This window comes from Hibiscus syriacus, unplaced genomic scaffold (genome assembly GCF_006381635.1).
Source record: "Hibiscus syriacus cultivar Baekdansim isolate YM2019G1 unplaced genomic scaffold, ASM638163v2 tig00110610_pilon, whole genome shotgun sequence".
NCBI classification, from domain to species: Eukaryota; Viridiplantae; Streptophyta; class Magnoliopsida; order Malvales; family Malvaceae; genus Hibiscus; species Hibiscus syriacus.
In genome coordinates this window covers 5961474-5972181 of record NW_024062800.1, presented here as the reverse complement: position 1 = coordinate 5972181, position 10708 = coordinate 5961474, and the positions used below count along the sequence as shown (strand labels likewise).

The 10708-nt window shown below is 30.5% G+C and overlaps 1 protein-coding gene across 1 annotated transcript; it reads left to right on the top strand.

Annotated features, from left to right (window-relative positions):
• The first annotated feature begins 797 nt into the window (after nucleotides 1-797).
• On the top strand, nucleotides 798-1501 carry LOC120135686 (light-induced protein, chloroplastic-like). Its single transcript, XM_039151916.1, has 2 exons — nucleotides 798-806; nucleotides 1190-1501. Exons 1-2 carry the CDS (start codon nucleotides 798-800, stop codon nucleotides 1499-1501), a joined length of 321 nt encoding a protein of 106 aa, XP_039007847.1.
• Nucleotides 1502-10708: the final 9207 nt, after the last annotated feature.

Here is a 10708-nt window from a genome sequence, read left to right as displayed (position 1 = left end):
TGGAGACCCGGTTTCCAAGTATTTGCAGCGGACGACGATGGAAGTGGCCCAGACAAGGAGGAAACGGATAGGTTGAAGAAAGCTTTGGTGGATTCGTTTGAAGGGAGTGATCGTGGGTTGAAAGCCACTAGCAAGGCGAGAGCCGAGATTAGTGAGCTTATAACTCAGCTCGAGGCCAACAACCCAACTCCGGCTCCAACTCAGTCACTCCCTCTGCTTAATGGCAAATGGATTCTCGCGTAAGTTTCTCTTTCTATTTTACCATTTCTTGATTGAGTTTGCTTACGAGTATAAATCAACTTATCTTGAACGAAAAAAGCTAAGTTGAATTTGGTTTATTTATTTTTGAATATGCTTATGTTGGTTCATTTAATATTTATGAATATATTTATTTAGTATTTGTGAACGTTGGTTGATTTGAGTTTGTTTTATACAAACATGTACTGTTTTGTGGCACAGGTACACATCTTTCACTGCACTATTTCCGTTGTTGTCAAGGTGACAACTGCAGTTATTAAAAGTAGAGGAAATATCACAAACTATAGATGCTGAAAGTTTGACTGTGCAAAACTCCGTCCAATTCTCTGGGAAATTGGCCTCAAGTTCTGTTACCACCAATGCAAAGTTTGAGATCCGAAGTCCGAGGCAGGTGCAGGTATGTTTTGGGGATATAAATAAATAGAGCGTTCGATGAACTGTTCATGAATCTTTTTTATAACATTCATTTATTAAATTAAATGAACAAGTATGAACATAATTTTTGTGTTCATTTAATAAATGAACGAACATGAACATAGATGTGTATGGTTTGTTTATGTTCACGAACAAGCTCTTTTATCAGTCTGTTTATTTGATTCTCATTTTCTTTTCTTTTTTCACATTTTAAATATTAGTGAAAGTAGAGACTAAACTGAACACATGTTAAATTTTGGAGTTCAAACTGTGAAATATATAAACGAACATGTTCACACACGTTAAACGAATCTAACACAAATATAATATTAAAAATTTAAACGAATAGAACATGAACATCTTCAAAAATAAATAAACAAATATGAAGTCAACCTTATTTGTTCATGTCCGGTTCATTTACACCTCTAATAACGTTGTTTATGTCTGCAATTCAACCAATCATACCAAACAAGTTTTCCTTTACAAATACATGTAATGATTCTTATGTTTCTTGCAGATCAAGTTTGAAGATGGCGTAATCGGAACTCCCCAGCTGACGGACTCCATAGTGTTACCAGAGAATGTGGAATTTCTGGGACAAAAATTTGATCTCAATCCTATTAAAGGCTTGCTCACCACTGTCCAAGACACGGCTTCCTCGGTTGCCAAGTCGATTTTGAGCAGACCATCGTTGAAGTTCTCGTTAGCATATAACAATGCAGAATCATGGTTACTTACGACATACCTTGATGAAGATGTGCGAATTTCGAGAGGAGGTAGTGGGAGCGTTTTCGTGCTCATCAAGGAAGGCTGTTCTCTGTTGAACTAAGATTTCACTCACTTTTGCATCACGTTATTTATGCTCCTGGTTTCTGTTACACTAATGTAATACGTTAATAAATAATTAAGTAATATGTGATAATACTTAATACACACACACACCATGTTTATATGCTTAAAGCGCCAAACATGTATTATTAGTAAATCAATGCTTATTTCCTAAGACTGAGATAAAGAGAAAAAAGGGGAAATTCCTTCCTGTGTCGTGCATTTTTTCAACTTTTTATAATCTCTTCGAGGCGGATCACATCTTTCACTTTCTATAAAATTAGGAAAAATATGCTTTTTTTTCCTTCAGAAAGTTTATTTTAAACGTCTCAAAGAAAAGGTACAACAGCCTCAAATAAGGAATGGTACAAAAATTTTATGATTTCATATTAGAGGAACAAATTTATAAAATTTCAGGAATGATGAACATATAAATTTTTTTGGGACGAATAATTTTATCAATATAAATTTTTAAAAAAAAATATATATATGAGAATTGAGATTTTTAAACAGGCCGTCCCTTATCTCAGTATTAGCCAATACTTTGAGGTGGTTGTCATAAGCATTTTCTACCTAGAGCTAGTTTGACATTGTTTATGAAAAATAATTTAACATTTATTTGTTTATAATTATTTTTGAAGGATATTGTAAAATTCAAAACATATTCATTTGAATTATATTTAAATTCATTAACATTATTTTTCTTATATATATTATGATATTTTATAAATATTAGAGATTATTTTTCATACATATATTATGATATATTATATATGTTAAGGTTACTATTTTATTAAATTAATTAAAATATATATTTTTTAATTCTAATAATGTTGAATTAATATTTTGATATAATAATTAAATTGTAAAATGATTTTTAAATGTAATCAAATTTTTCAAAATTTTATCAAAAATAATTCAAAGTCCAAATTAACTTGAATTTTTTTTAAATGTTTTCTAACTTATTCGGAAATTTTTAAAAAAAACTCGATCGTTTTTGCACTTTGAAGTCATGTTTCCTAGGTATTTTGGCTCAAAGGATCGATTCTCTTACAAAAATATTGATCCTTTTGATCAAATGATCGATACCCTTGAAAAAGATCAAACCCTAGGATTCCAGTAGCGAAGAATCGATCCCTTCACCAAAGGATCAATCCTTTGAGGAAAAAGATCGACCCATTCACCAAAAGGATCAATCACTCGATAAAAAATATTAATCTCTTTCTTACAATGGTCTAATTATTTGAAACTGATTGATCTCTTGTGCATTAAATATTGTTTTTGGATATAAGTAACGACTATAATGATCTTTAACGACTACAATGGCTAGAATTGATAGAAAAAGTATAAATTGAAGGCTAAAGCATCTCAAGGTCAACAAGAACCATATTGAACCAATATACCAATATCAAAGAAATCTTTAGTGCTTGTCATATTCTTTGAAACACACTCATGAGCTACATTGTTTAATTTGCTCGAGTATAATTTGGGTGAGAGCTTAATTATTGCAAACACATTTTTCTTGTGGGGTTTTCTATTTGTTTGGTTCATTTGTAATTACTATTCTGGAAAGAGTTTAAACAAGGTTTTGGGGTATAAACCTTGTAAGTTGTTGTAAGGTTACACGTTATCCTACAAGGTTAGCAAATCTAGTGGGTTGTTGATATGAAATCATGTTCTTTATGCCTTTAATTTGATCATATATATTGATTTTGAGAATATGATGATTAATATAGCCAAATAAAATGAAAAGATGCATGTTTAGGATTCTTAGTCATTGTATGTTTGTTTAACTTGTTGGACCTTGTGCAAATCAAGATCTAAATTGATAAATAATAAAAATTTGCCTAATCTGATGTTTCAAGTTGTCATTTATACACATCTAGCATCCTCTAAGTCACTAAAATTAATTTCAAATCAATATTATGACTTAGATTGCATCAAACTTGTATCAAGTGCCATCCCATTTGGTCATTAGAATAAATATATATTTTTTTCAAAAAAAAAGATTGATCCCATTGAATAAAGGATCGATCCATTTCATTTTTTAGAAAAATAATTGATCTATTTTATAAAATAATCGATCTCTTTTTACTATGGATCGATTCCTTTAGGCCAAATGTGTTGGAAAAGCAGTTTTAGGCCAATTTAGTTACATATCACTTCTTCCAAGCCTATTTTTGAACCCAAAACACTCATAACTCTCTAAATATGTTTTCTCATCAAAATCCTTTAACTCAAATAAATTTCCATGGTTTTTTTTAGAGAATTCATCCCTCATTCCTCTTCTCAATGAATCATTCATCTTTTTGGAGTAACATATTTGGGTAAGATTTTCTAAACACCATAACTCTTAAAATTTTCAAATTTGAGTAAAATTGGGTTGAATTAGCTGATTAGAGAATGATTATTCATTGTAAATATTATTGTTTTCTTAAGGAGATTTACCTAAATCTAATATTTTTAAAAAATCAAAACTTTTATCTCACACTCATAAGGTGTTTGATAAAATTTCTCAACTAAAAGCCACCCTCTATACAATTCGGCCATGCATCTTTTCTTAGCTCAAAAAGTTGTTTTAATTCTTCCAAAAAAAATACTTTTTAGTCTCCTTCAAACATATCATTTAACCTATACTTCATTTTCTTCAAATTCTTTTAAAATGCCTAAATGAAAATCTATGGCTTCTAGGGGGAGCTACCTCTAGCAACCCTCAAAGTTGTTCAAAGTCTCTTGATTTGTGTTTCAAAAATTTCAAATCCTGTGAAAGATATGATTTTTTTTTCATAGCTTGTCCGATTGAGGATACTTGGAAAACTAATTTTTGATTTTTAAACCAATTGGGTTCCTTACGAAAAAATTTGAAAGACTTGGAGCTCTTTAATTTTCTCAACTTTCATGGACCTAGCTACAAGTCTTTGGTTCGAGCTTTTTGTTCCAATGCTTGTGTGTCATTCTTTCAAACCCCAGATGAAACCATTTATTGAACCATTTTTTATTATCTCATAGGTCAAACCATTATCATCTTCGTCGATTTCATCGCCTAAACCTTCAACTTACCTCTTACCAGCACTGACAACAAAAATGGACATTTTCCTCCTGATATGTGTCTTAAAAACAATAAAGCCACTCTATTCTCCCTTAATGACTGGCTGCTTCATCTCATCATCACCCATGTTATTCGAGATTATGGCACAAAATTCTTGATAGTTAGCGATAGTGACTATTGGTGGATGTATTTCGAGATTATGGCACAAAATTCTTGATAGTTAGCGATAGTGACTATTGGTGGATGTATTGTATCCAATAAGGTCCCAAAGTGCATCTAGTGAATATGATATTCAATGATATAGTGAGTGTAATCAAATCAAAGGCTCAACCGAATATAGTGTACGAGATGAATCTTAGTCACTTGTTCGATCTGCTTCATGTTGACATCTCTTATGAGCCTGGCACGTTTACTTCCGATGACAATACCATCAATTGTGCTACTATCCCAAAATTGGCTATATCGAGGATCTTGAGGGATCCATGCATTGGGTACGTCACACCAATGATCATGGAGATGATGATCCCATGGATGATGATCATGATGAGCATAATGAAGTGGAGCCTGAGGGAGCGACACGTGTAGATCTGACACCACCAGAGTTTTTTCTTCACGATTTTCATGATTCAATGGTGCGGACACTTGGATCTCTTAGACCCCATGTTGACTCTCATTTTGATTCAATTGAGCATCGTCAGGGTGCTCTTGGTGAGGATGTTCAAGCAATTCAATGTCATCTTGACATATTCTCGGTTCCTCCTTCACCATATTAGTGCATGCATATCATCTCATTTTCATATGTTAGACTTTGCTACATTTATTTATGTTTAACCTTTGATGTTATGTTTTTATTTGGTATTTGGTATTTGGTACTTTGATATTTTTATTTGGATATTATGACTTTGGTAATTTATTTTTGTATGGATTTGTTTATATATATTAATGTACAATGATCCTTGATATTTACTTTAATATTCTTATGTTTGATTATAGCATTTTTATATTACTTCATCTTCTTGTTATAGTGTAATAACATTGTGAATTATTTTTTATATAATAAAAATGGGAGAGTAATGATATATTGAAAAATGATTTTCAAAGTTAAATAGATCTTAAATTTTTAACAAATTCATAAACTCTTTTATTATTTTTTTCAAAAGGGTAGTATTTTTGAAAGCAATTTTTCAAAGGGTTTTGTTATATCAAAAAGGGTAGAGTGTTGAATTAATTAATATTTTGATCTAACAATTAAATTGTAAAACTGGTATTTAGACTTAATCAAATTTGTCAAAAAATTATAAAAAATTATTCAAAGTCTAAATTAACTTGAAAATTTGTTTTAAATATTTTTCAACCTATTTGAACCTTTTCAAAAGCAAACTCGATATTTTGTGTACTTTAAATTCATGTTTGTAAGGTATTTTGGCTCAAAGGATCAATCCAATTAGAAAAGGATCGATCCCTTTAACCAAAAGATTGATCCCTTTGACTAAAGGATGCATCCCCTTGAAAAGGATTTATCCGTTGGATTCCAATAACCATGGATCAATCCCTTCACCAAAGGAATGATTCCTCGAGGAAAAAGATCGATCCCATCACCAAAAGGATAGACCCCTCAATGAAAATTAAGATCAATCCTTTTCTTGCAAAGGTCAAATTGTTTGAAAAATTATCTGATCCATTTCACCAAACGATCGATCACTTGTCCATTAAATATAGTTTTGGTTGTAGGTAACAACTATAGTGATCTCCAATGGCTCCAAATGACTAGAATTGATAGAGAAAATATAAATTGAATGTCAAAGCATTTCAAGGTCAACAAAAACCATATTGAACCAATATACCAACATCAAATAAATCTTTCATGTTTAATTTTGTCATATTATTTGAAACACACTTGTGAGTTACATTGTTTAATTTGCTCAAGTGTGATTTGGGTGAGAGCTTAATTATTAGAAACACATTTTCCTTAAGTATTTTTATCTTTGTTTTCAAGATGATAAATATCTTTTAATTTGAAACATTCATGAAGATATTAATATCAATAATATATTTTTAATATTTAAAACCCAAAACTCTAAACCCTATTAATATTAAAATTTAAAGAGATAATAAATATCCTTTAATTTAGAATATTTAAAAAGATTTGAATTTAATTTAATTATTTAATTCATCAATGAATTCACTTCATTTTTCCAACAATGCCCCACATGAATGAAATTGTTAATTTTATCAAAAACTTTTGACTCGATATGGTGATAGACTCTACGACCGATAGTTGGATCAAGTATCCTCATTTGAATATGTTATTGTGACAATATCTTTACTTTACTGGCTAACCAGTAGACGTGATTTCATTGAATTGTTCTGTTGCTTGTGTAAACGATGATATACTTCACACAACAACCTCTCTAACAATAATTTTAGTTCTCATGGGTATTTCCATATAGCCACGAATATCGCATATATCTGCAAGAGTTTGAAAGAATTATGTCCAATTGTCTTCTTGAAATGACCCTACTTCACTTTTATATAGGTGACTTATGTTGCTCGCCTCACCAAAACATACAATGATTATTAAAAGCTTTGTTTAGCCTACACAACATTGATCATTATTTACATCGTAGGAATGGACTTGGGATGAAAGGCCACCATAGTTACTCTACACGATTTATGCAATTAGGTTATCCCTTTGAACATAGATCTTGGGATCTCGAGTCAACTAGGTAAGGTTTTCCTTCACATAACTCTTTTAAACTTCTTTGACATGTGTCACCATTTAATTGGTTGAATAAAATTAATTCAAAAATACTGATTGATAAATATAAAGATGATGTGGAAATAAAAAAAATAAAAAATGACATGGCATGCCATATCAGCATGTTGTTAATAATTTTGAAAAGAAATAAAGTTTATATACTAAAAGGAAATAAAAATGTTAGTGTAAGATCTAAGTGTATAATTTAGCCTTTTAATATTTACTTAATAAGGATAACTTAATTAGTGGTGCGTCGCTTTAGTAGTGTGTTGTGGTTCCCTGTTAATAATATATACATTATTCATTTAAAGTTTAATTAGATATATAACCAATAAATCTCTTATAGCATGCATATAATTTTTTTTTAAAAAAATCACATATCAATAAATTTAAGATATCATATTATAATAGTAATTAAATTAAGATCAACACCATAAATAACAATAATCAATTTTGTCGGAATGGTTTTTTTTTTTTTTTGAAAGGGCTCTCGTTTCGAATGATCTTTGGTGATTGATTTATAATAAAATGTGATTCGAGGAATCCCCACCGACCTTTGATTAGGGTGTGATTGGGAACCCAAAAAGTATTTGTCATTTTAATAAGAATAATATTTTTAATTTTAATTAAAACAACAAATGTGCAGTCTGCGTTGCCAAAAAGTTGAGTACGGGAGTCGGTTACGTGTGGGGAAGGATTAACACCCCCATAGCGCCCTAAATCGGTACCTAGTGATTAATTAATGAAATTTACAATTCAAGTTTAATTTAATTTAAGATGATCTCATACAAGTAATATTCTTTTGAATTCCTGGATGAAACAAAATAATATTTAATTATTTCATGATGAGAAGAATCAACCTTCTATACCTTAGAACAATCAATTCTTACTCCAATCAAAAGAACAAAATATCATAATTACATCCTGAAGTTCATTGTTTATTCAAAATAACAACACAAGATAGTTTTAAGGGAGAAAACAACAATATCTAATTATTTCTAATCGAGAATAAATGACCTCTCATTCCTTAAAGCAGTAAATTATTACTCCAATTGAAGGGAAGAGATATCACTATTTCGTCTTAAAATTCAATATTGATTCAAGAGAAAATGATAATATCTAATGATTTCCAATCGATAATATCTAATGATTTCCAATCGATAATAAATGACCTCTCATGCCTTAAAGAATCCATTTATTACCCCAACCGAAATGAAGAGATATCACTATTTTGTCTTAAAAACCAATATTAATTCGAGAAAAAAAAGTAATATCTAATGATTTCTAATCGAGAATAAATTACCTCTCATGCCTTGAAACAATCATTTATTACTCCAACCGAAATGAAAATATATTACTATTTTCAATATCGATTCGAGTGCTACTATTTTGAAAACCCATGAAGCGAATTAGAAGCATACACAAAGAAAGTACAATTAATTATTTATTTTACCAACCTTTAATGAGAATAAGAACGTTCAATTATTGAAATACATCGAGACAAGACCTTAGATTCGATCTAAAAGACTTTTCTCGGTGAACTTAATTAAAAGAAATAATATTAAAATTATCAAAAATAATTTTCTTATACGTTAAGATAGTCACTCTACGACAATATTAAAATTAAAGAATATTACCCTTAGTCAAATTATTTGGATTCGATTCAAGGAATGCTGATGAGTGTATCATACAAAACTAATTAATGACTAAAATGAAATAATATACAAGCAACATGCAAAAAGTAAAGTAAAACAAAATGGGAATATGACTAAAATAAAAACAAACAAATCATCATGTCAAAAATTAAAACAAAATAAAGTGTAACAGTGACTAAAATGAACACTTTTAATATTAAGTGTTAAAATTGCAAAGAATAAAAAATAAATAAAACATGGGGGACAAATTAAAATAAAATAAAATTACATGGCCATATTAAATTAAATGAAAAAAATAGATTATAGGTCAAAATATAAACATGTTGAAACTACATGGACCATTTTAGAATTATTCCTTTTTATAAGCCTAAAACATACTTTCGAATGAAAAAAGGGTAAATTACTAAATCAATCTAGAAACTTTAAAATAAAATTAAATAGTCACTACGCATGACCAAAATGTAAAAACACGTTAAACATAGAGGGACTAAAAAGCAAATAAACCAATATATATATATATATATAACATGCATAAAAAATGGGTAAATTGTAGAATCGATCCTTATAGTGACTAATATACAAAAATACGGCTAAACTAGGGGGATTAGACAATAAATAACCCTAAAAATATAAAGCATGCATAAAAGGGGGTAAATTACAGAAACGATACTTACAGGTGACCACTTTGTAAAAATGCACTAAAGGTGGAAGGACCTATGCACGATTTTACCCTATATTTTTCTATATATATAACATATAATTTTTTCATATGAAATCGATATTTCTAAAAAAATCAAAATCCTTTCTCCTTTCTCTCTTCTTCCCTCGGTCGGTTCATTGCCAATCGCCATACCCCGTCGTCCGACTGCCACACACGACGATCTACTCTAAATAAACCTATCTCAAAATGCTTTTTTCACCCCCGATCTACTATCATAGATTCAGATCTAGGGCTAAAACCGCCTAAAAGGACCCTAATCAAACTAAAAAAACCCCCTTAACTTTTCAGTTATCTCACACTCCGACCACCACGAAGATAAATCGGCGCATACAGTTCAGCTATCCCAGGTAACTAGATATGCCCCTTCCCTCTATTTGGTTTTTGATTCCTAACTAGTCTTTGTTTCTTATTTTATTATTGTGTTTCGAAACTAAAAAAATACAAGAAAATATACATTCAAATTTATGTTCTTTTATTGTTTTTTTGCTTTATGTAAAACTGAAAGAAAAGCTCTTTTACAACAAAGTGTTTGGGTTATATAACCCTTTGTGATTTTACAAATTTCTCTTTCTTTCATTTTTTACAAAATAACATAATTACTATTTTACGTGTGGATTTAAGGTTGCTTGCTAACTTGGGTGAGCTGACATGGCAAGGGACTGGTACATGGTTTATGGCAGCAGTGGTGGCTGGTGTAGCAAGGTAGTGGTAGGATCCTCTTCTGGCGATCGGGGTCGTTGGATCTCTCCTAGATCCAACGACTGAGATTTGTGTGGTGGCTGCAAAATGGGGTTAGGGTTTAGAAACCATAACTTGTTTTGGGTACTAGGTTCGTTCTGTTAGGCTCCGAGTTTGGTTTTGTTGGGCTCATGTCAGATTGTCAAGGATTGGTCGGTTAGGTGACTTGGGTTGTAGGGTGGTTTTTTCTCGATTGGGCCTGTTGTAATGGCCTGTAAAATTTAATGAAAATAATAATATTAATAATACTAATAATAATAGTGGGAAAAAACATGTGTCAACCTCTT